The sequence below is a fragment of the Doryrhamphus excisus genome, chromosome 14 (genome assembly GCF_030265055.1).
Source record: "Doryrhamphus excisus isolate RoL2022-K1 chromosome 14, RoL_Dexc_1.0, whole genome shotgun sequence".
Classification (NCBI taxonomy): Eukaryota; Metazoa; Chordata; class Actinopteri; order Syngnathiformes; family Syngnathidae; genus Doryrhamphus; species Doryrhamphus excisus.
In genome coordinates this window covers 1083831-1110517 of record NC_080479.1, presented here as the reverse complement: position 1 = coordinate 1110517, position 26687 = coordinate 1083831, and the positions used below count along the sequence as shown (strand labels likewise).

General features: G+C 40.7%; 1 protein-coding gene across 4 annotated transcripts in view; it reads right to left on the bottom strand.

Annotated features, from left to right (window-relative positions):
* Positions 1–5261: 5261 nt before the first annotated feature.
* Positions 5262–26687, bottom strand: part of LOC131101920 (tubulointerstitial nephritis antigen-like) — a 29640-nt gene continuing 8214 nt past the window's right edge. For all 4 annotated transcript variants that reach the window (XM_058047328.1, XM_058047327.1, XM_058047330.1 and 1 more), the window contains 11 exons: positions 24749–25059; positions 21225–21291; positions 20160–20252; positions 19956–20070; positions 16340–16466; positions 16115–16265; positions 15846–16032; positions 13567–13612; positions 10890–11013; positions 7123–7168; positions 5262–6937 (listed from right to left, as the gene is read on the bottom strand). In XM_058047328.1, the coding sequence (XP_057903311.1) occupies positions 6773–6937; positions 7123–7168; positions 10890–11013; positions 13567–13612; positions 15846–16032; positions 16115–16265; positions 16340–16466; positions 19956–20070; positions 20160–20252; positions 21225–21291; positions 24749–25052 (1425 nt within the window). In that variant the 5' untranslated portion in view covers positions 25053–25059 and the 3' untranslated portion in view covers positions 5262–6772. The remainder of the gene's footprint in view (positions 6938–7122; positions 7169–10889; positions 11014–13566; positions 13613–15845; positions 16033–16114; positions 16266–16339; positions 16467–19955; positions 20071–20159; positions 20253–21224; positions 21292–24748; positions 25060–26687) is intronic.

Sequence of the window (26687 nt, the reverse complement as noted above, 5' to 3'; positions counted from 1 at the left end):
TACAAGCTTTTGGTGAAGTCTAAGAGGGTAAAAATATAAAGATATAAAGAATAACTTATGTATTTAACCAGGAGATGACATTTTGCTTTGTAATATTTGGGTTATGTCACATACAATGACACAAAAGTTCTTTAGAAGTATATTTTACAAGCTTTTGGTGAAGTCTAAGAGGGTAAAAATATAAAGATATAAAGAATAACCTATGTATTTAACCAGGAGATGGCATTTTTCTTTGGAATATTTGGGTTATGTCACATACAATGACACAAAAGTTCTTTAGAAGTATATTTTACAAGCTTTTGGGTGAAGTCTAAGAGGGTACAAATATAAAGCTATAAAGAATAACCTATTTATTTAACCAGGAGATGGCATTTTGCTTTGGAATATTTGGGTTACATCTCATAGAATGTCACAAAAGTTCTTTAGAAGTATATTTTACAAGCTTTTGGTGAAGTCTAACAGTGTAAAAATATAAAGATATAAAGTATAACTTATGTATTTAACCAGGAGATGACATTTTGCTTTGGAATATTTGGGTTATGTCACGTACAACATCACAAAAGTTCTTTAGAAGTATATTTTACAAGCTTTTCATAAAATCTAAAAGGGTAGAAATACAAAGATATCAAGAATAACATATGTATTTAACTCAGCAGATGGAATTTTGCTTTGGAATATTTGGGTTACATCTCATAGAATGCCACAAAAGCTCATAAAAAGTATATTTGACAAGCTTTTGGTGAAATCTAAGGGGGTAAAAATATAAACCCATCAAGAATAACCAATGTATTTAACCCAGGAGATGGCATTTTGCTTTGGAATATTTGGGTTACATCTCATAGAATGTCACAAAAGTTCTTTAGAAGTATATTTTACAAGCTTTTGGTGAAGTCTAAGAGGGTAAAAATATAAAGATATAAAGAATAACTTATGTATTTAACCAGGAGATGGCATTTTGCTTTGGAATATTTGGGTTACGTCACATTAAATGTCACAAAACTTCTTTAGAAGTATATTTTATAAGCTTTTGGTGAAGTCTAAGAGGGTAAAAATATAACGATATAAAGAATAACCTATTTATTTAACCAGGAGATGGCATTTTGCTTTGGAATATTTGGGTTACATCTCATAGAATGTCACAAAAGTTCTTTAGAAGTATATTTTATAAGCTTTTGGTGAAGTCTAAGAGGGTAAAAATATAAAGATATAAAAAATAACCTATTTATTTAACCAGGAGATGGCATTTTGCTTTGGAATATTTGGGTTACATCTCATAGAATGTCACAAAAGTTCTTTAGAAGTATATTTGACAAGCTTTTGGTGAAGTCTAAGAGGGTAAAACTATAAAGATATAAAGTATAACTTATGCGTTTAACCAGGAGATAGCATTTTTCTTTGGAATATTTGGGTTATGTCACATACAATGACACAAAAGTTCTTTAGAAGTATATTTTACAAGCTTTTCATAAAATCTTAGCGGGTAGAAATATAAAGATATACAGAACAACCTATGTATTTCACCAGGAGATGGCATTTTTTTTTGGAATATTTGGGTTATGTCACATACAATAACACAAAAGTTCTTTAGAAGTATATTTTACAAGCTTTTGGTGAAGTCTAAAAGGTTAGAAATATAAAGATTAAAGAATAACCTATGTATTTAACCAAACAGATGGCATTTTGCTTTGGAATATTTGGGTTACATCTCATAGAATGTCACAAAAGTTCTTTAGAAGTATATTTTACAAGCTTTTGTGAAGTCTATCAGTGTAAAAATATAAAGATATAAAGTATAACTTATGTGTTTAACCAGGAGATAGCATTTTTCTTTGGAATATTTGGGTTATGTCACATACAATGACACAAAAGTTCTTTAGAAGTATATTTTACAAGCTTTTGGTGAAGTCTAAGAGGGTGTGAATATAAAGCTATAAAGAATAACCTATTTATTTAACCAGGAGATGGCATTTTGCTTTGGAATATTTGGGTTACATCTCATAGAATGTCACAAAAGTTCTTTAGAAGTATATTTGACAAGCTTTTGGTGAAGTCTAAGAGGGTAAAACTATAAAGATATAAAGAATAACTTATGTATTTAACCAGGAGATGACATTTTTCTTTGGAATATTTGGGTTATGTCACGTACAACATCACAAAAGTTCTTTAGAAGTATATTTTACAAGCTTTTCATAAAATCTAAAAGGGTAGAAATATAAAGCTATAAAGAATAACCTATTTATTTAACCAGGAGATGGCATTTTGCTTTGGAATATTTGGGTTACGTCACATTCAATGTCACAAAACTTCTTTAGAAGTATATTTTATAAGCTTTTGGTGAAGTCTAAGAGGGTAAAAATATAAAGATATAAAGAATAACTTATGTATTTAACCAGGAGATGACATTTTGCTTTGGAATATTTGGGTTATGTCACATACAGTGTCATAAAAGTTCTTTAGAAGTATATTTTACAAGCTTTTCATAAAATCTTAGTGGGTAGAAATATAAAGCTATCAAGAATAAACTATTTATTTAACCAGGAGATGGCATTTTGCTTTGGAATATTTGGGTTACGTCACATTAAATGTCACAAAACTTCTTTAGGAGTATATTTTACAAGCTTTTGGTGAAGTCTAAGAGGGTAAAAATATAACGATATAAAAAATAACCTATTTATTTAACCAGGAGATGGCATTTTGCTTTGGAAAATTTGGGTTATGTCACGTACAACATCACAAAAGTTCTTTAGAAGTATCTTTTACAAGCTTTTGGTGAAGTCTAACAGGGTAAAAATATAAAGATATAAAGTATAACTTATGTGTTTAACCAGGAGATAGCATTTTGCTTTGGAATATTTGGGTTATGTCACATACAGTGTCATAAAAGTTCTTTAGAAGTATATTTGACAAGCTTTTCATAAAACCTTAGCGGGTAGAAATATAAAGAGAGGTTTTGTGTAAAGCTTTTATTGCGCTGCACTAGAAGTGTCAGAAACACTGCATGTGCACGGTACGACAGACGAGAGAGAGAGAGAGACGCACGGTTTAATTGACTCATCTTTGATATAAATAAAAGTAGCGTGAATGGACACAAACACAAATACACACAAAAAATACACAAGGTGAGAGTGCTGCGGCTGCCGGGCGTGACATGCGTGACGTTTGCGTGTTCATCCCCACACCTGTGCAGCCACTGCAGGCTTCTCTTTTTTTTACGTCTGAAGAAGAAGAAGAAGAAGAAGAAGACGACCAGGTGGGATCACGCAGACGGGTGTAATTGAAGGAAAGTGGTAATAACAGTGCAAGTGTCACTTTCAAGTGACAGGCTGGAAATCCCTGCTTGAGGGCCGCCCCCCCCCCCCCACCCCACTTACCCAACCCCCCCAACCCCACCCCCCTGCCACGTGCAAGATAACAGTAACTTTGTAGTTTGCTAATAGATGACTAAGAATGCCGTAAACAAGAATATAAGAGCTATAACAACTGCATATTCTTGTTGGGCATCTTGCACAGCAGGAGGGCTCACTATTTGGCAGGGAAATACTTGCTTAAGAAGTAGAAGAAGAAGTATTCTGCACGTCTTCACAGTTTACTTGTAACGCTTAATCATAGTATATAATAATATGCGTATATAATAATAGCGCTTAATCAAGACTCGGTGGCACGGCGGTCGAGTGGTTAGCGCGCAGACCTCACAGCTAGGAGACCAGGGTTCAATTTTTTAGCATGTTCTCCCCGTGGGTTTTCTCCGGGTACTCCGGTTTCCTCCCACATTCCAAAAAACATGCTAGGTTAATTAGCCACTCCAAATTGTCCATAGGTATGAATGTGAGTGTGAATGGTTGTTTGTCTATATGTGCCCTGTGATTGGCTGGCCACCAGTCCAGGGTGTACCCCGCCTCCCGCCCGAAGACAGCTGGGATAGTCTCCAGCACCCCCCACGACCCTCGTGAGGAAAAAGTGGTAGAAAATGAATGAATGAATAACGCTTAATCAAGGCTCGGTGGCACGGTGGTTGAGTGGTTAGCGCGCGGACCTCACAGCTAGGAGACCAGGGTTCAATTCCACCCTCGGGCATCTCTGTGTGGCGTTTGCATGTTCTCCCCCCATGTATGCGTGGGTTTTCTCCGGGTACTCCGGTTTCCTCCCACATTCCAAAAAACATGCTAGGTTAATTAGCCACTCCAAATTGTCCATAGGTATGAATGTGAGTGTGAATGGTTGTTTGTCTATATGTGCCCTGTGACAGCTGGGATAGGCTCCAGCACCCCCCGCGACCCAAAAAGCGGTAGAAAATGAATGAACGAATAATCAAGTGAAGTATTGTAACAAAAAGCGCAGTTGTGGCGCCCCCCTATGGGTTGTGTTGAAAATGCTAAATGCATGTAATAGCTAAGCCCCACCCACATTGTACTGATGACGGCCATGTTTGTAGTGTGGTTGTCAGGCCATGTTTGGACACATTTTCACCCTGAAGCGTGCAGCGGTTGAGGGGTAGAAGACGGCCAACTCATGACCACATGACCACATGACCACATGACCACATGACCACATGACCACATGACCACGTGTTGTTTACAAGCAGATGCGGTTGACTTTGGCAGCAGCAGCACCTCCCCGTAAAACGTACAGAAATGGAAGTAATCCTTGCAGTGCAGGCGGCAAAATCAAACATGGCGGCAAAACAAACAGCATCTTTTGATGTCGTGGAGCATTAAGACTCTTGAGTGTAGCGAGATTATGCTATGCTAACAGTGATACTACAGTGGGACCCGCTTATGTCGACGCCCCTACTTGACATAAGCGGTTGTTGACATCAGAGATGCATATTCTTATCATATTTATGTTCTTGTGACTTTGTCCCGGGTTGTCGGCATAAAGGGGGCGTCGACAGAAAAGTCTTCAACATAGCGGGGTTGTCAACATTGGGTTGTCGATACACAGGGGTTGTAGACATATAGGGTTGTCAACATCGAGGGGTTCCCGACACGAGGCTGTCAATACAGAGGGGTTGTCGACATCGAGGGATTGTCAACATCGAGGGGTAGTCAACACAAGGTGTTGTCAACATAAGGGGATTGTTTAGAAGGGGTTGTCAACATCGAGAGGTTCCAGACACGGGGCTGTCAATATAGAGGGGTTGTCGACATTGAGGGGTTCCCGACACGGGACTGTCAATACAGATGGGTTGTCGACATCGAGGGATTGTCAACATCGAGGGGTAGTCAACACAAGGAGTTGTCAACATAAGGGGATTGTTTAGAGGGGTTGTCAACATCAATGGGTTCCCGACACGGGGCTGTCAATACAGAGGAGTTGTCGACATTGAGGGGTTGTCGACATTGATGGGTTCCCGACACGGGACTGTGAATAGAGAGGGGTTGTCGACATCATGGGATTGTCAACATAGAGGGGTAGTCAACACAAGGAGTTGTCAACATAAGGGGATTGTTTAGAGGGGTTGTCAACATCGAGGGGTTCCCGACACGGGGCTGTCGATACAGAGGGGTTGTCGACATCGAGGGGTAGTCAACACAAGGAGTTGTCAACATAAGGGGATTGTTTAGAGGGGTTGTCAACATAGAGGGGTTGTCAACATCGAGGGGTAGTAGACATCGAAGGGTTCCCGACACTGGGCTGTCGATACAGAAGGTTTGTCAACATCGAGGGATTGTCAACATCGAGGGGTAGGTAACACCAAGTGTTGTCAACATAAGGAGAATGTTTAGAGGGGTTGTCAACATCGAGGGGTTCCCGACACGGGACTGTCAATACAGAGGAGTTGTCAACATCAAGGGGTAGTCAACACAAGGTGTTGTCAACATAAGGGGACTGTTTAGAGGGGTTGTCGACATCGAGGGGTTCCCGACACGGGACTGTCAATACAGAGAGGTTGTCGACATCGAGGGGTAGTTGGGGCAAGGTATTGTCAACATAAGGGGATTGTTTAGAGGGGTTGTCAACATAGAGGGGTTCCCGACACGAGGCTGTCGACATTGAGGGGTAGTTAACACGAGGTGTTGTCAACATAAGGGGATTGTTTAGAGGGGTTGTCGACATCAAGGGGTTCCCGACACGGGACTGTCAATACAGAGGAGTTGTCAACATAAGGGGATTGTTTAGAGGGGTTGTCAACATCGAGGCGTTCCCGACACGAGGCTGTCAATACAGATGGGTTGTCGACATCGAGGGGTAGTCAACACAAGGTGTTGTCAACATAAGGGGATTGTTTAGAGGGGTTGTCGACATCGAGGGGTTCCCGACACAGGGCTCTCAATACCAAGGGGTTGCAGACACATAAGCGGGTTCCCTCTGTACTATATTGGATACAGAGACGGCAGAAGTAATGAGTGTGTACTGCCTGCAGCTTCTTCTTCTACACTTTTGTCCTGAAGTCAATACTAGACCACCACGGTCGTGTTCCAGGGAAGGACCGGGCGTGTCCCTGTGTCAGATTCCCTCTTTCCCCCAAACTGCTCTTAGTGGTTTTGGAAAGGACAGGAAGGATGAAGAACATCAAATGGGTGCTGGTGGGGGTTCCATGGTGAAGCTGAGGACCGCTGGGGAATCTTTGGTTCGGTACCTGAGGCGCCTCACATGGCTTGAGCTTCGTTCTTTTGGTGTGAAGAGACAGGAAATGGGTTGGATTTAAGCTCCTCCCACACACTTCCTGTTTGCTGAGGTTGGTTTAAAAGTTCTGAGGCTCCTGGTGTGGTTCCCTTGCGGGACTGATGACGAAGAGGACGAGGAGGTGAGGTGGTTCCTGTCCCGGTGTCTAAACATGGCGGCGACGATGATGGTGGTGGTGGTGCATGTCCTCCATGGTGATGCGGCCCCACACGCCAATCACAAACGTTTCTATCTCGCACTCGTTGTCCCCGCGGGCGATGCGGAAGTAACCGTCCTCGCCCCAGTTCTTCCCCCAGGAGTTGGCGGCAATCTGTGTGGGCGGGGCATGTATTAACATGATAGTGAACAACACAGCTCATTTGCATTAAAGCTACACACACACACAAAACGGAGTACTACTGAAGTACTTTAAAATGGCCTCCATTTCGGCATCAAGGCTAAGTACGTATCCTCCACAACATCACGGCACCTAAGAAGAAGTCCTGAAGTTCTTACCCAGTACTTCCTGGTGGTTCCGTCAAGGTTCCTGTCCTCGCCCCACCTGCAAACAACAGAGAAGACATGTGACGCATGGGGATCAAACCTACGCCACACTGGGCATGATGGAGGTGCTAGTCGACAACATCCCGGAAAAAGTATTTATGGCTGTAGCGACATTCCTACGTCATTATTCCCATCTGAAAAAAAAAAGCACGGAATTCCCTTTTTCCTCTCCAAAACAGGAAGTAGAGGGCAGGCCAGCAGGAAGTGAATACAAATATATATTTTAAAAAGCCATCTCATCCTTGCCAGCTTTGTGTTCTCAGGAGGTGCTGGCAAGCATCCATTAGGACTCCCAGCATGCTTTGCCAACTTTAACGTTTTTTTGCTCCTGCAGTCGATTCCCATCCTGTTTTTTAGCACAGGAACTTTCCCTCCGGAGACGTTTTCAAATGGGAACACCGGGAGGTGGAATGAGAAGCGGAGCGACCAGGAGCAGCTGCGCAAACAACACGGGCTCCACACGCGTGTGCGAGACGCACATACATACGCACCTGCCTGGAGTGGACGCAGCCAACATCTAATCTGACCTCCAATCAGCTCGCTCGCCACGGGAACAAAGTAGGACATAGCTCCTTACTGCGGCCCCTCCGGCTCAGACCTTTTCTCCTGCTGGGTTTAGGAGGGGGATTGATCCCGCGGCTCTGTGCGGATCAGCCGCCCAGACAATGGCCTTTCCAACACGCTGGACCTCAATGATGCTTCCATAAACTTTCCCAGGCTGCCGGCTTAAAGGGACGCACCGCTGCGGGATTTAGTCAATGTAAACACGCCCATGGCCCCCGGGGGGGATGGCGCGCCCGGTGCGCCTAATGTCGCCGTCTCTGGTACATCAGGTGGGAGTCGTGGGCCGTTTAGGGGATGCTGGGTGCACGCAGTGTTAAATTATAATAATGAGCACATTATAACGGGACTTGTCTGTCAAAGTGATGTAGTTTGTTCCAACTACGAGACAAACTGAGCTACTTTTTCTGGTCTTATCGGGAACATTGCGAAAACACACGTTAATTGGTTCCAGACGTGACCTAATAATAATAATAATAATAGTAGACATAATAATAATAGACATAATAAAAGTAAATATGACATATAAGACATAAATAAGACATAATATAGACTCACATGTTAGCCTTAGCCAAGTTGCTTAGAATTGGGGGAGATCTTGTTGTTCTTTTCTTTTTAAGTTTTTTTAATATTATTAGAGACCTCCAGACATGAAATAACACCCCTATAGTCACATTTACACACCTGCTACCCACTATAGTAGACATATTAAGAGAAAATAGGACATATAAATACGATGTAATATACAGTAGACTCACACATGTTAGCATTGGGGGAGTTCCTTGTTGTTGTTCTTTTCTTTTTACGGTTTTTAACATTATTAAAGCTCTCTAGACATGAAATAACACCCCTATAGTCCCCTTTACACACCTACTACCCACTATAGTAGACATATTAAGAGAAAATAGGATATGTAAATAAGACGTAATATACAGTAGACTCACACATGTTAGCATTGGGAGAGTTACTTGTTGTTGTTCTTTTCTTTTTACGGTTTTTAACATTATTAAAGCTCTCTAGACACGAAATAACACCCCTATGGTCACCTTTACACACCTACTACCCACTATAGTAGATATATTACATGTTATATATGCTAACACATGTTAGCATTGGGGGAGTTCTTGTTCTTTTTACGATTTTTAACATTATTAAAGCTCTCTAGACACGAAATAACACCCCTATAGTCACCTTTACACACCTACTAACCACTATAGTAGATATATTACATGTTATATATGCTAACACATGTTAGCATTGGGGGAGTTCCTGTTCTTTTTACGATTTTTAACATTATTAAAGCTCTCTAGACACGAAATAACACCCCTATAGTCACATTCACACACCTACTACCCACTATAGTAGACATATTAAGAGAAAATAGGACATATAAATAAGACGTAATATACAGTAGACTCACACATGTTAGCATTGGGAGAGTTACTGTTTTTTTTTTAACGGTTCTTAACATTATTAAAGCTCTCTAGACATGAAATAACACCCCTACGGTCACTTTTACACACCTACTACCCACTATAGTAGATATATTACATGTTATATATGCTAACACATGTTAGCATTGGGGGAGTTCCTGTTCTTTTTATGATTTTTAACATTATTAAAGCTCTCTAGACACGAAATAACACCCCTATAGTCACATTCACACACCTACTACCCACTACAGTAGACATATTAAGAGAAAATATGACATATAAATAAGATGTAATATACAGTAGACTCACACATGTTAGCATTGGGGGAGTTCCTGTTCTTTTCACGTTTTTTAACATTATTAAAGCTCTCTAGACATGAAATAACACCCCTATAGTCACCTTTACACACCTACTACCCACTATAGTAGATATATTACATGTTATATATGCTAACACATGTTAGCATTGGGGGAGTTCCTGTTCTTTTCACGGTTTTTAACATTATTAAAGCTCTCTAGACATGAAATAACACCCCTATAGTCACATTTACACACCTACTACCCACTATAGTAGATATATTAAAAGAAAATAGGACATATAAATAAGATGTAATATACAGTAAACTCACACATGTTAGCATTGTGGGAGTTCCTGTTTTTTTTATGGTTTTCAACATTATTAAAGCTCTCTAGACATGAAATAACACCCCTATAGTCCCCTTTACACACCTACTACCCACTATAGTAGACATATTAAGAGAAAATAGGATATGTAAATAAGACGTAATATACAGTAGACTAACACGTTAGCATTGGGAAAGTTCCTGTTTTTTTTTTTTTACGGTTTTCAACATTATTAAAGCTCTCTAGACACGAAATAACACCCCTATAGTCACGTTCACACACCTACTACCCACTATAGTAGATATATTACATGTTATATATGCTAACACATGTTAGCATTGGGAGAGTTCCTGTTTTTTTTACGGTTTTTAACATTATTAAAGCTCTCTAGATGACACCCCTATAGTCACCTTTACACACCTACTACCACTATAGTAGACATATTAAGAGAAAATATGACATATAAATAAGACGTAATATACAGTAGACTCACACATGTTAGCATTGGGAGAGTTCCTGTTTTTTTTTTTACGGTTTTTGACATTATTAAAGCTCTCTAGACATGAAATAACACCCCTATGGTCACTTTTACACACCTACTACCCCTATTACAAGCGAGGTGCTCATTAGCCTCATTAGCAAAAGCCAGACTTTCCAGACAGAAACGTGTCGTTGGCACGCTCAGACCAGACGGACGAGCGTTCCGGTTATGGCTCTCTCTCTCCTGTCTGATTGTCTGGAGATGAAAAGAAAGCAGGGGGTGTTTTGTCTTCTTGGATGCGGTGAAGAAAAGCACGCAGACGGGGGAAGGGGGGGGGGTGATGACGGCGACGCGAGTCAGATGTCACGTAGACCAGGTGTGTCAGCCGTCTGCATATTTGTGGTCCGCTAGCTTATAAGATGGGGGGCAGACAGACGGAGGGGGTGGAGCCAAGGTGTGTCTTCAGGTAAAAAAATCCCTGAACGTGCTTTGATGTGGTGCAGCTAACATCTCATCCATGTACACAGTACATATACTTTACTTAAACTAGTCTGTGTATTTATTCTACTGCATATGTCAAGTACTGTACGTATATAAGTAAACAAAAAGTATCACCCGTACCCCGTGATCCTGACAGAGTGCGTGCCGTGTTTGCGGTACTGCGGCGGCTTGGTGAAGCTGACGTCCGTGTGCTTGTAGATGCCGCTCTTGTAGATGAAGAAATCCTCGTGGACCTCCATGATGGCTGCAACAACCAAAAAGAGTTTTTAGATAAGTACAGCCAACTATTAATAAGATGTCAATGCTAACGCAACACATCATGTTACACTAATAATACACAAATAATGTAATACTTGTAAGTGTAAGTGTTTGCCCCCTTCCTCTTTTTTTTTACCCACATGAAAAAGTGATTGAGAAAAAGGTTATCAAGCCATTTCTAAAGTTTTGGGACTCCAGCCAACCACAGTGAGAGCCATTATCCACTAATGGTGAAAACATGGATGAAAAAGTGATTGAGAAAAAGGTTATGAAGCCATTTGGGACTCCAGCCAACCACAGTGAGAGCCATTTATCCACTAATGGTGAAAACATGGATGAAAACGTGATGGAGAAAAAAGTTATAAAGCCATTTGGGACTCCAGCCAACTACAGTGAGAGCCATTATCCACTACTGGTGAAAACATGGATAAAAAAATGATTGAGAAAAAGGATATAAAGCCATTTCTGAAGCTTCGGGACTCCAGCCAACCACAGTGAGAGCCATTATCCACTAATGGTGAAAACATGGATGAAAAAGTGATTGAGAAAAAGCCATTTCTAAAGCTTTGGGACTCCAGCCAACCACAGTGAGAGCCATTTATCCACTAATAGTGAAAACATGGATGAAAAAGTGATTGAGAAAAAGGTATAAAGCCATTTGGGACTCCAGCCAACCACAGTGAGAGCCATTTATCCACTAATGGTGAAAACATGGACGAAAAAGTGATTGAGAAAAAGCCATTTCTAAAGCTATGGGACTCCAGCCAACCACAGTGAGAGCCATTATCCATTAATGGTGAAAACATGGATGAAAAAGTGATTGAGAAAAAGCCATTTCTAAAGCTTTGGGACTCCAGCCAACCACAGTGAGAGCCATTTATCCACTAATGCTGAAAACATGGATGAAAAAGTGATTGGGAAAAAGGGTATAAAGCCATTTGGGACCCCAGCCAACCACAGGGAGAGCCATTTATCCACTAATGGTGAAAACATGGATGAAAAAGTGATTGAGAAAAAGGTTATAAAGCCATTTGGGACTCCAGACAACCACAGTGAGAGCCATTTATCCACTAATGGTGAAAACATGGATGACAAAGTGATTGAGAAAAAGGTTATAAAGCCATTTCTGAAGCTTTGGGACTCCAGCCAACCACAGTGAGAGCCATTTATCCACTAATGGTGAAAACATGGATGAAAAAGTGATTGAGAAAACGCCATTTCTAAAGCTTTGGGACTCCAGCCAACCACAGTGAGAGCCATTTATCCACTAATGGTGAAAACATGGAACAGTGGTGAACCAGGGCAGCCACGACTCATCCGAGAGGTCACAAAAGACCCATTGCAAGTTATGACAAACATCTTGATTGCAGTTGTTGCCGCTAAGGGGGTGTCACGATCCGCGAGCTGGCCTGTGCGACAGTTTAGTTGGTTTCTACTTCTATGCCTGGGTTCCTGTTTCATGCTCTTATTTTGGTAGCGTTTCCTGTTAATTGTGATGAAAAGTGTATTTGAATATATACAGATATGATATACAGCAGCAGGATACGAGCAAAGACGGTTGGAGTAGCGCGGGGAGCTACAGCAAACAATGCAGCAACAATTAGCAACAGGTGCGAGTGAAAAGGCAACAGCAAAGCAGGCAGACAAAACAGGAAACGCTACCAAAACAAGAGCATGAAACAGGAACCGAGGCATAGAAGTAGAAACCAACTAAACTGTCACACAGGCGAGCTTGCGGATCGTGACGGGGGGGGGGGGGCCCAACCAGTTATTAGCTTTAGAGGGGGAATCACTTTTTCACACAGGAACATGTAGCTTTACATGTTCTTTTCAAAATAAAAGTTTCATTGAAAAACTGAAGTTTGTGTTGCCGTTGACGAATATTTACATTTGTTTGAAACATTTAAAATACTTTTTGCCACCACTGTACACACACATATGGACGCACAACCCCCCCAACGCCCCCCCCCCCCCCCCCCCCCACACACACACATGTAACATGAGGTTTTAGCATTAAAACAGGTGATTTCCTAATTCCACCAGACACAAATTCCACTTCCCCCCTGAGTCACATTAATTCTGTATGTGTGTGTTTCATAGTCCACCTTTCACATGCCCGACAAAAATTCCTTCTTAGGACCCCACCACCTCACCTCACACACACAATAAGTCATAAAACACACACACACACACACCCCACATGCCTTTGTGTTAGCAATTCAAAGGCTAAAAAGGAAAGTTGTCATGAAGCCAACATGTCTTCCTGGAGTTGTGAACAATAACACACACACACACATGCACACACACACGTGCCTCGGCACTTGACAGGGGTCCAGATGGGCACCAGACTGTGAGGCGGGCACAGACTGAGGTCAAAGTTGACAAGTCCGCACCCTTCAAACTCCTCACCGAAGCCAAGCGTGACATCATGTGATCAATGGAGCGCTCAAAGTGGCCATCTGTACTTGTACTCGATGGTGCGTTCGGATGCGTCGTAAAAGACAGGAAGATGCATTTATATGTAGACGCGTCGTCTTACCTTGCACGGGGCCGTTATCCATAATCTCCTTCATGATCTCCTTTTCCTGAGAAGGACAACAGAGACACGGACATATTAAGACAAGATGGACGTTTACGGGATAACCAGGTTGACTAGTAATGTCTGGCGTATTGACTTCACAGGCCGTGGCGAGGCCCGGATGCCCGTCTCGGATGAGCGGCGAGAGCACGGGTTGGCGTTTAGTGCCGACGCATCAGACAGCATGCGTTAAGGGGGGGGGGGGGGGGGGGGGTGTTTTCCCTAAAAAGGAAGCGGAGTGGGACGTTTCTGCATGAATGGATGGTTTGACATCGCCGCTTTATGTCAAGCACACTGTGCTCACGTGGGGGTGGGGTGGGGGGGGGGGATTTATATACACAAGACCTCCATCGCATATTCAACCTTTCTGATGGAGAGCTAGTACTTTTACCGTATGTTTACTGTATACTGCGACTGGAGAAGTACTTTGTATCGTATGGAGAGATGTTCAACTACTACACCAGACGGGCAAGGATAAAGGATGCAGGATAAAGGATGCAGGATAAAGGATGCAGGATAAAGGATGCAGGATAAAGGATGCACGTCTACGCTACTGTCAGCTGTATAATCAGGACAATGGATGCTAGCAGCATGTAGCGCACGGCTGCCAGGGTGCGGCCCGGGGGCCATTTGAGGCCCACAACTGTTTTTTATTGCCCAAAAAAGTATAATTTAAGAAGAAAACTTTAAAAAAAAAACAACAACAACTCAACAGTAATTTGACCAGAATAAAGTCAAAATATTAAGACAAAAAATGTACATTTTGTAGCATAAAGGAAAAAATATTTTTTAAGTAACAAAAAAAAAAAAAACTACAAATAAAGTTATAATTTTTGAAGAATTAGATTGGGTGAAAAAATTATAATTTAAACCTTACAAGAATAAAGCCAAAATATTATGATAATAATAATAATGACAGAATTACAAAAAGCTGAAATAAATAGAAAATTAAAAAACAGCAGCATAAAGTCAAAATATGAAGACAAAAAGTCATATTTCAGCTAGAAATAAAGCCCCAATTTTACATCCATAAACTCCCAAAATAATTTCATTTAAGTAGTACAGAGTTGTATTCTTAAGCCAATACTTTTTGAAAATGGGAATATTATATTTTAGATGAGTTGTATTTAATAATACATTTGTCATTTTTGGAAAATGATGTGTGAGAAAAAATTGGTAACATGGGAAGGATGTCATAATACTACGGTAATAAAGTCATAATTATGAGAAGAAAATTAAAGGAAGGAATTTAAAATACTTCTATTTTTTTTTATTAAATAAAAAAAAATAAAAAATAAAAAACAAAACTACAAATAAAGTTATGATTTTTGAAGAATTAGATTGGGGAAAAATATATCATTTAAAACCTTATAAGAATAAAGCCAAAATATTATGATAATAATAATAATGACAGAATTACAAAAAGCTGATATAAATAGAAAATAAAAAAACAGCAGAATAAAGTCAAAATATGAAGACATAAAGTCATATTTCAGCTAGAAATAAAGCCCCAATTTTACATCCATAAACTCCCAAAATAATTTCATTTTAGTAGTACAGAGTTGTATTCTTAAGCCAATACTTTTTGAAAATGGGAATATTATATTTTAGATGAGTTAAAATTTATAATATATAATAATTGTATTTAATAATACATTTGTCATTTTTGGAAAATGATGTGTGAGAAAAATTGGTAACATGGGAATGATGTCATAATACTACGGTAATAAAGTCATAATTATGAGAAGAAAATTAAAGGAAGGAATTTAAAATATTTTGAATGTTTTTAATTAAATAAAAAATATTTAAAAATAAAAATATAAATAAAATATAAAAATATTAAGAGAAGCATAGAGTTGGAATATTAAACCAAAAAGTTGGAATATTATGGGAATAAAGTCAAAATATTATTTTCTATAATAAATACAAATTAATTATAATTAATACAAATTAACTTTTGGTGTTTTTTTGTTTTTTGGCCAAGGGACGTGGGGGGGGGGGGGGGGGGTTGGGGGGGTTGCTGTCTGCAGAAGGAACCCGCTGCTCGTTGAGAAGAGCGATTCATGCTTTCATGACAGAGTCCACCATTTGTGTCTTTGTTTTCCTTGATCGTGTTTTTCCTCAAACATTAAAATTTCCCACTTTGTTGGGGCGGTCCTTGAACGCACCACAGTTACGAGACACAAAGTGAAAGCCTCCTAAATCTTTCGTGCCGCATGCATTTGTGGCGGTCTACTCACGTCGGACGAGAGCCTGTACGGCGGCGTGGACTGGTAGATGTCGTTGTGGTAGTTGTGGGCGTTGGGGCAGTGCTGGGTGGCCTGCCTCTTGCCCCGCCCCACCGAGCGGCTCTGCATCATGCAGCGGGCCACCTCTGCCGGCGTGTGCTGGGGGGGCTGGTATGGGTAGCAGGTCTCTGTCACCACCCTGGAACAGGAAGTTGGCGGCACGTTAGAATGAAGATATTAAAATGAAATCCACATTATTTTTTAATTTTTTATTTTTTTACCCTCTGCGGCGGAGATACCACCAGGCGCCGTCGACACGCCCCCCGGCGCAACCGCCCTGGTTCCTCGTGTCGCAGGAAATGAGGTTCTGCGGCGACAGCTGAGGAGTCATGTGACCCATGGACTGGATGGAGATTCTGTCAGATGCCACGGCTGGTGTTCGATAGAAAAAGAAGATGATCTTAAAGCTCCGCCTTCCTTCTGACAGCAGACGTCATGAGTCCTACCAGCCGTGGAGAAAGCCCAGGAGGCGGCACAGTTGCCCTGGTCCAGCGGTTCGTGGATCTTCCCGGGCCACTTGTCCACCGAGTTGAAAGACAGCGGCAAGACGTCGCCCTGGGAATCCATGTTCATCTGAGCCGGGGACAAAGTTGCACATCTTACATAACGGCGGCCATGCCTTCGCCATCGCCATCATGGAGCATGGCATGGCATCATCTAACACACCTCAGCCAATCAGCAGAGACGGGAAACCACCGCAGTTTGACAAGAATAAAGTCAAAATATTACCGGAAACAAAACATCATTTTAGTAGCGTAGCGTTGAAAGTCATGTTATGAGAATAAAGTTGGCTTTTTTTGGAATATCAGTCAAATATTCCAAATAAGTCCAAATATTATGGGAATAAAGTCAACACTACCAGAAAAATATTGACGAGGAGAAGCCTCAAACTTAAAGGTTCAAAATAAAAAAACAACAACAGTGAGTTGATAGAAAAAGTCTAAATATTATGAGAAAAAAAGTCATATTCTAACAAGATAAAAACTTTATATTATTATGTATTAAAATAAAATAAAATAAAATAAAATAAAATAAAATAAAATAAAATAAAATAAAATAAAATAAAATAAAATAAAATTAAATTAAATAAAATTAAATAAAATTAAATAATAGTTTAATTGGCGACTCCAAACTGTCCAATGAATGAATCAATGTATGAATGTGAGTGTGAATGGTTGTTTGTCTATATGTGCCCTGTGATTGGCTGGCCACCAGTCCAGGGCGTACCCTGTGAGGAAAAGCAGTACAAAATGAATGAATGATATGATATGATATGATATGATATGATATGATATAATATAATATAATATAATATAATATAATATAATATAATATAATATAATATAATATAATATAATATAATATAATATAATATAATATAATATTATATAATATTATATAATATAATATAATATAATTACATAATAATATTATATAATATTATGAGGAAGAATATTTTTGTATTTTTAAAGGTGGGAATATGACGAGAAACAAAGTTGTCATTTTTGAAAAATGCTAGAATATTACAGGAATAAAGTCAAAATACTGTGCGAATAAAGTCAGTCAAATCAAGTCAAAAAGTCACAAAAAGAAAAATTTGAACTCATTGGAAAATTCCAGTAAATAAAAACAGCATCACGTCAAAATATTACGAGAAAAAAGTCCTAGTAGAAAATCGGTAGAAAAAAAAAAGCGGTAGAAAATGAATGAATGAATGAATGAATGCTATGTCAATGATGTCATGGTTCCTAAAAATATCATTTTTTTTTTCTTGCAAAATGAGGACTCTTTCTCGTCATATTTAACTTTTGTTCTTGTCAAAGTTCCATTTTTGCTGTTGTTTTCTTGTTAAATGATATTTTCAGAATGAATGTGTGGGAAAGACCGCACCCGAAACTCGGCGAGGACTTTGAAGCCGCCATCACCTGGGTAGACAATCATGTGACCTTCCAACACTTCTCTCCTTCCCCCGCGTCCTACATTCCCATCCTCAGCACTTGATGCCTAACCAAGGAATGCACCCTTGCTCACATATTCGGAGCGTTGGGTGGTCAAAGTCCAAAAAAAATGTTTGAGTCGAGTGTGGTCTTTGAATGCATCGCCTCTGATGTGTTCAGGCGCAGGTAGCGACATGCAGACCACAGAAGAGAGAGGAGGTCTTGTGATGTTCTGGCCGGAAGAAGCTAAGGAATGCCGGGAGAGATGCTGGAGGAAGTGATGGATGGTGGTGGTGGGCGGAGGTGGAGGATGGGGGGGGGGGGTCAAAAGTGGGGCCCACAGGACGTTAGAAAATAAGAAAAAAAAATGTAAATGGGAAAAATATTATGAGAAACAACAACAGCATTTTAGATAAATCGGAAAAGTTGAAATATTAAAGAAAGACTTTTTAAATTGTAATGTTATGAAAAGAAAAGAAAACAATAAGTAAAGTTGGAATTTCTGGAAAATTTGGTTGGGAAAAAATTATGAGAATAAAGTCAAAAAAATAATGGGAATAAAATCATAATATCATGACAAGAAAATTTATAAGAAGAAAGTTGCAAAAAATGTGAAAAATGTTTAAAGAATACAAAATATTGGTAATATTATGAGGAAAAATAATGTCATTTTAGTAGCAGAAAGTTTAAATATTAAATAAAGACATTATTTTCTTTGTCATAACAACAAAATTATAACAATAACAAATAAAGTTACAAAAAAAGTTATAATATAATCATAATCATAATCAATCAAAATCATAATATTATAAACAAATATTGACAAGAAATTAAAAATAATTTAAAAAGCAACAACAATAATTTATAAGAATAAAGTCAAAATATTAAAAAAATATATTTAAAAAAATATGTATCTGTTTTTTTTTAAGTCATGATCATTTTTGGACAATTAATTTGGGGGAAATATATAATACAATGGGAATATAGTCAAAATATTATAGGAATACAATCATAATATTATGAAAAAAATTAAAATAATGTTGTATTTAATAAATAATAAATAATAAATAATAAATAATAAATAATAAATAATAAATAATAAATAATAAATAATAAATAATAAATAATAAATAATAAATAATAAATAATAAATAATAATCCCCCCCACCTGCCCCCATGCGTGATGTGTTGTGTCTTATGTAACGCGTCTGGCTTAGCATGCTAACAATGGGCCGGGCTTCCAGACGGCGTCACATTCCAAGCTGCCACCCCCATAATTAGGAAGGGTCGTTTTTATCTTTGCCAGAAAACATCAACGGACTAAACGACAAGCTCCGACATGACGCATGGAAGAAAGTACCCTGGAGTGCCTTTTGGGAAGTTTTGGGAAGTTTCGGGATGTTTGCCTGTTGGAAAAGCCAAATCTTGAAGGCAACGATCCTTCTCCAAGGAGAAGATTAGAGCCGTTATGTTGACCTGCGTGGTGAACGCTGAAGCTTGAAACAACATGGCAACTGTTCAATCCAACAAAGGCTAGGAAGAAGAGGGTGTCAAACCCATGGCCCGGGGGCCAGGTTTGTGTTTTTTTTTTTTGTGACTGAAAATGTTTACGGCGGCACGGCGGTCTGGTGGTTAGTGCGCAGACCTCACAGCTAGGAGACCAGGGTTCGGTCCCCGCCCTCGGCCATCTCTGTGTGGAGTTTGCATGTTCTCCCCGTGCATGCGTGGGTTTTCTCCGGGTACTCCGGTTTCCTCCCACATTCCAAAAACATGCTAGGTTAATTAGCCACTCCAACTTGTCCATAGGTATGAATGTGAGTGTGAATGGTTGTTTGTCTATATGTGCCCTGTGATTGGCTGGCGACCAGTCCAGGGTGGACCCCGCCTCTCGCCCGAAGACAGCTGGGATAGGCTCCAGCACCCCCCGCGACCCTCGTGAGGAAAAAAGCGGTAGAAAATGAATGAATGAATGAATGAAAATGTTTACAGTGTTGGGAGGTGTTTTTCATTCTTCTGGTCCTCAAAGGCGACATCATGTTTCACAATTTACCATCAGTACAGTAATATGCCTCGCTTCTTTTTCCACTTGCAACTATGCTAAAAGGCCACACGACATGTTCCGTACCTGGATCTCATTCATGTTCATGATGTTCCTGGAGGGTCTCTGCGTGCCCAGCCGGTAGCGGATGCCCTCGTCCAGGTTCATGCCATACATTTGGGTGTAGTTAGCGGCCCGCCATCTTGTTAGCCCACCAAAGGGGGAACCAGATATTAGCCACTTGAGACGCGGAATAGCGACCCCACTTTGCAGTCGAGGTCGATCTCTTACCCATAATTCCCTCTGTTGACGGCGTGGATCATGTCCCTGTCCATCAGGCAGGCATTTTGCTCGCATTCCCAGCGTCCCGTGGTGCCGCATGTGCTGTAAAGCAGACGGTCATGTGATCATCATCAATATCTTGTTGCTAGGCGGAGTTCACAATTGAAAAATCAAACCTACGCAAGCCACTCCCACTGCGATGTTTGAATAGAATACTGGGTTCAAACCACTGCTCTGTATTTCATATAAAAAAAACTGTGTTTCCCATACATGCATTTATATGTGACAATAAATAAACACATTATTATGGGACTGTCTGTGAATGGAGCTTGTGGTTCCCGCCCCCGAACAGTAGATGGCAGCGTAACACGCCTCTACTTTGTCTATTGTGGATACAACCTCATCTACTGCACCAAAAATTACACCCATAGTTCCCACAAGGTATGCTGGGTAACCCACGAGTGCTCTATGTTTATTGCCTAGCAACAAATCTAGTGACATTTTCTGGTCTTATCGGACTCTTGTGGATACTTTAACAAGAAAACTGTTTTCTTGTTAAAGGCTTCCAATTGCCACAAATAGATTGCAGCCCTGCGGGAAAAACACTGAAGACATATTAGAAGAATTTAGCACGATTAGGAGCATGTTTCTCCAACATTCCGCTGCAGTCAAAGGTCGTCCAAAACACGTGGGATGGCGGTGATAAGCGTCTGCCCGCGTGGGCTGCAGGACGCTAACGAGGACCCGGAGGAGCGGGAAGAAGCGGAAGTCTTCCGCCCCGGGATGGGAGGATAGGATGCGCGTTTGGGAAATGAGCAGCACGGGAGTGGGAGGAGGAAAACACGCATCGGCGTACAAGACCCCTTTGTTGAAAGATGGCGGAAGGAGGGGCGAGATGGTTATTTTTACCCGGCGTCCATCATCGCTTATTCTTACGTGGCGTATCAGGGGGCTAATGATTAGAGTCAAAGTGGGACGGCCAATCAGCTGGCAGCTTTGAGGCTGATAAGACAAGGGAAGGTCAGACGGGGGGGGGGGAATGGGGTGAAGCCAGGATGCCAGCAGCGTACGTACCACAAGTTGCAGTTCTCCTTGTAGGTTTGACCCGAGAAGAACCTGTTGCCGTTTCGTTCACAGGAGCCTGAAAGGACAAGAGAGCAGATGTAGCTAAATAATAACGCTGTTGTTTCTCGGAGGTGGGGGCTAAGGTTAGCCCGGCCGAGCTCCAGTAATCCACTGCAGGAATGTGCTGCCTCTCCTCCGCTTCCCAGGCCTCTTCATACTTTGTCTTACTGAGTACTCATTCAGCAGTAAAAGTACTCCATACAAGTAAAAAGTGTCATGTGTGAGGCGGGGGGTGTCAGCATTGTTTTCATACGTTGGGGTTTGGGGGCCATAAATTCTGCCTAGCAACAAGTGACCGGGTAAAGAATGCGAGCATTTGCACCTGCTAGCTAGCTGGCTCAAACTTAATTTATTATATTATATTATATATTATTAGAGCCCCGTACACAAAAAATAACACCCCTATAGTCACCTTTAGAGTCTTATTACCCAATATAGTAGACATAATTAGAGAGAATAAGACAGATAAGACATAAATAAGACTTGTGATTGTGAATTTATTATATTATAATATATTATATATTATTAGAGCCCCATAGACAAAAAATAACACCCCTATAGTCACCTTTACACTCTTATTACCCAATATAGTAGACATAATTAGAGCGAATAAGACATAAATAAGACTTGTGATTGTGAATTTATTATAATATATTATTAGAGCCCTGTAGACAAAAAATAACACCCCTATAGTCACCTTTGCACTCTTATTACCCAATATAGTAGACATAATTAGAGCGAATAAGACAGATAAGACATAAATAAGACTTGTGATTGTGAATTTATTATATTATAATATACATGATATATTATTAGAGCCCCGTACACAAAAAATAACACCCCTATAGTCACCTTTACACTCTTATTTCCCAATACAGTAGACATAATTAGAGCAAATAAGACATAAATAAGACTTGTGATTGTGAATTTATTATATTATAATATATTATTAGAGCCCTGTAGACAAAAAATAACACCCCTATAGTCACCTTTACACTCTTATTACCCAATACAGTAGACATAATTAGAGCAAATAAGACATAAATAAGACTTGTGATTGTGAATTTATTATATTATAATATATTATTAGAGCCCTGTAGACAAAAAATAACACCCCTATAGTCACCTTTACACTCTTATTACCCAATATAGTAGACATAATTAGAGCAAATAAGACTGATAAAACATAAATACGACTTAGGTTGTGAATTTATTATATTATAATATATATTATATATTATTAGAGCCCCGTAGACAAAAAATAACACCCCTATAGTCACCTTTACACTTCCTGACCCAACCTCCAAGTACGATTCCTTATTTATAAATGGAATATTTCTGTAGTTAGAGCATAGAAAACAGTAATTAGTGTTATTGGAGTCCTGCAGACAAAAAATAACACCCCTAAAGTCACCTTTACACTCTTATTCCCCAATATAGTAGACATAATTAGAGAGAATAAGACATAAATAAGACTTGTACTTGGGGGCGTGGCTTATGGCCGGAACGGTAGCCCATGTTGGGAATTATTGTGTCTGTTGTTATTGTGTGTAGCTGCTCTATAGGAGTCCACAAGTCAATACAAAGGGCCAAAAATGAGCATAATAGATCCCCTTTCAAGTGACATACTTCCATTTTTTCCGTACGTGGCCACGTTGACAAAGTATTGCGTGACGCTGGGGTGGCGGCGAAGCAAGGCAGCAGATTACAGGTGAGCTTTCACCCTTCAGACTGGGGGGCAAGGGGGGGGGGGGTGACGTCAAAGCAGATTTCAGCTGCCGCGACTGCGACTCCTGCGTGGAATTTGTGGAATGAGCTGGCGGAGAATTTACAGCGTGTGCGGGTTTACCTCAGGTGCGAGAACCCCCCCCCCCCCCCCCCCCCCCCCACACACACACAGAAGAGTTGATGAGGCCCCTCTAAAGTGTGGGACGCCACGCTTTGTGTCACGTTACATAAGCCAAGGTAAATATGGTAAATATTACACAATGATTGGATGCGGAGGCATGAAAGCGGAGTGGACGGATGTCCACTTCACCGCGTCCACTCCTGTCTCTGCTCCCCACATAGCCAACATTCCTTGTCCCCCCCACCCCCATTCCTCCATCCCCCGGCCCCCGTCATAGGAAGCCTTCTGTTCTCAGGTGGACGTCTGTCTGTTCAGGGCACATTTTTATTTTTACACGTTGGTGGGCCCAGCATGGACATATTTATACCACACTGGGTAGCAAGGCATGCTGGGTAACCCATGACACAAGCAAAAGAGGAACACTCATTTGTATTTCTAGACATATTTGTTTTTCATGGACGATATAAATAATAAGGCAAATAGAAATATTAAATATACATTTATTAAAAATAAATTTATTAAAATGTATACAAATTTATTAACATTTATTAAAATTTATAAAAATGTATTAACATTTATTAAAATGTATTAAAATGTATTAAAATGTATTAAAATGTATTAACATTTATTAAAAATTATTTAAAAAAATATTAAACTGTATTAATATTTATTTAAATGTATTAACATTTATTAAAAATTATTTTAAAAAATATTAAACTGTATTAATATTTATTTAAATGTATTAACATTTATTAAAATTTATTAAAATGTATTAACATTTATTAAAAATTATTTTAAAAAATATTAAAATGTATTAATATTTATTAAAATGTATTAAAATGTATTAAAATGTATTAAAATGTATTAACATTTATTAAAATGTATTAAAATGTATTAAAATGTATTAAAATGTATTAAAATGTATTAACATTTATTAAAATTTATTGCGGATAAGCGGTAGAAAATGAATAAAAGAATGAATAAAATGTATTAAAATGTATTAAATTGTATTAAAATGTATTACAATTTATTAAAGTTTATAAAAATTTATTAAAATTCATTAAAATGTATTTAAAAATTATTTAAATTTTATTAAAAATAAATTAAATAATAATTAAAATAATATTTTTTTGCAGAAGCACAATTTTCAAATATTGTAAAATTCATGAAAAGAAAAAATGTGTATAATAATTTTAAATAAATATGAATATTTTCATCAACTTTTTTGTATATATTTTCATAGAAAAAATACCCAAATAAATAATAACATTTACATTTTCTCGAATTTCAGACTGAATATTCCTCCTTCCGTCTTAAAATGAGAAATGGCTTTAAAAAGGGGCTGAAGCATAAGTTAAAAACAATAATATGAATAATATTTGTAATTTCTGACTGAATATTCCATCTTTGTCTTGAAATAAAAAAATGATTTAGATGGTGTGAATATATATTTTTCCTGGGGGGCGAGGCATAAGTCAAAGGTTTAAATAAAAAGGGGTGCTGAGGTCATCAAATCCTACAGCGGAATCATGGTCCAATGCTCCTATGCTAAGATATCATAATCATAATATAATGTCAGCAGGCAGCTGACACACACACACACACACACAGAGTGCATACTGACCAATGAAAGGAGGGGCCACACCCAGGCAGTGACCCCAGAAGTCGGGGCAGCAGTCGGACACGGTGCGGTTGCAGAAGAGGTCGCAGTAGCAGATGGTGTCCAAGTAAGGCACGGTGCAAAGGTCGTCCCTTCCCGGGCAGCAGCCTCCTCTCCTCTGGCAGTACGAGCCAAACGGGTCACGGATGCCGCCCGTGTGGAGCGGCCCCGCCAGCTCCCTCTTGGTCCTTCTGAGGGGGCTTGTGTCTGCACTTCCCTCTGCCGCCACTAGGAGCAGGACCACGGCGCTGCACAGGAGGAGCTTCATGGTGCGACTGGGATGGAAAGAAGGGAGTTAGATGATGAGCAGATGCTCTACCGCCCCCCTTGCCCCCCCAAATCGGGCCTTGTTATTCTAAGGTTCCTGGCTAGCACGCCAAGACAAACAGCATCTAAATGTGAAGCTCCATTTGGTACAGAGAGGACAGGAGTGATGCATGATGGGAAGTTAGTTCCCAGGGAAATGTCTGGCATTTTTTTCTCCGTTAGAAATCTCCTTAATTGGCATTTTTCAGTTTAGCATTGCTAGCCTGAAAACTGAATGGAAGCAAAAAACCTTCTCTGTTGCCCCCTGTTGGTGTGGAGCAGGGCTGCCCAAAGGTTTTTCCTCCAGGGGGGGCCACACAGGCCACACATGAAAGGATATTTTGCAAAGCAACACATAGTTGGGATGTTTAGACATGATGCAGGACCCAGCATTAGGACACGGCATCAGGACTCAGCATCAGGACCAGCATTGGGACCCGGCATTATGACCCAGCCTTAGGACCCGGCATCAGAACCCAGCATTAGGACCCGGCATTAGGACCAGCATTAGGACCCGGCATTAGGACCCAGCATCAGCATTAGGACCCGGCATCAGGACCAGCATTAGCACCTGGCATTAGCACCCGGCATTAGGACCCGGCATCAGGACCCGGCATCAGGACCTGGCATCAGGACCCGGCATTAGGACCCAGCATTAAGACCCAGCATCAGGACCCAGCATCAGGACCCGGCATCAGGACCCGGCATCAGGACCCGGCATCAGGACCCGGCATTAGGACCCAGCATCAGCATTAGGACCCGGCATTAGCCCCCGGCATTAGCCCCCAGCATTAGCACCCGGCATTGGGACCCGGCATCGGGACCCGGCATCAGGACCCGGCATCAGGACCCGGCATCAGGACCCGGCATCAGGACCCGGCATCAGGACCCGGCATTATGACCCGGCATCAGGACCCGGCATCAGGACCCAGCATTATGACCTGGCATAAGGACCCAGCATCAGCATTATGACCCGGCATTAGGACCCGGCATCAGGACCCGGCATCAGGACCCGGCATTAGGACCCGGCATCAGGACCCGGCATCAGGACCCGGCATCAGGACCCGGCATCAGGACCCGGCATTATGACCCGGCATCAGGACCCGGCATCAGGACCCAGCATTAGGACCTGGCATAAGGACCCAGCATCAGCATTATGACCCGGCATTAGGACCCGGCATCAGGACCCGGCATCAAGACACTGCATTAGGACCAGCATTAGGACCCGGCATTGGGACCCAGCATCAGCATTAGGACCCGGCATCAGGACCAGCATTAGGACCCAGCATCAGCATTAGGACCCGGCATCAAGACCCGGCATTAGGACCTGGCACTAGGACCCCGCATTAGGACCCGGCATTAGGTCCCAGGGGCACAGTGCTGAGGATGCAAAGGAGAGGAATCATCACTTCCTGTCCTGCGCTCTTATTTTGCAATGCCGTACATCCTGCCGAGGGGGAAGTAGGAGTCGTGCTCAGCTGTGTGCAATCGCCCAGCGTTGTCATGGAAACAATTTCCTTAGCTGTTTGCTAATGTCACCTGCCTGTGTCTCTGCATCATAACAACCATGCCACCACAGGTAGATCCCAGCCCTGCG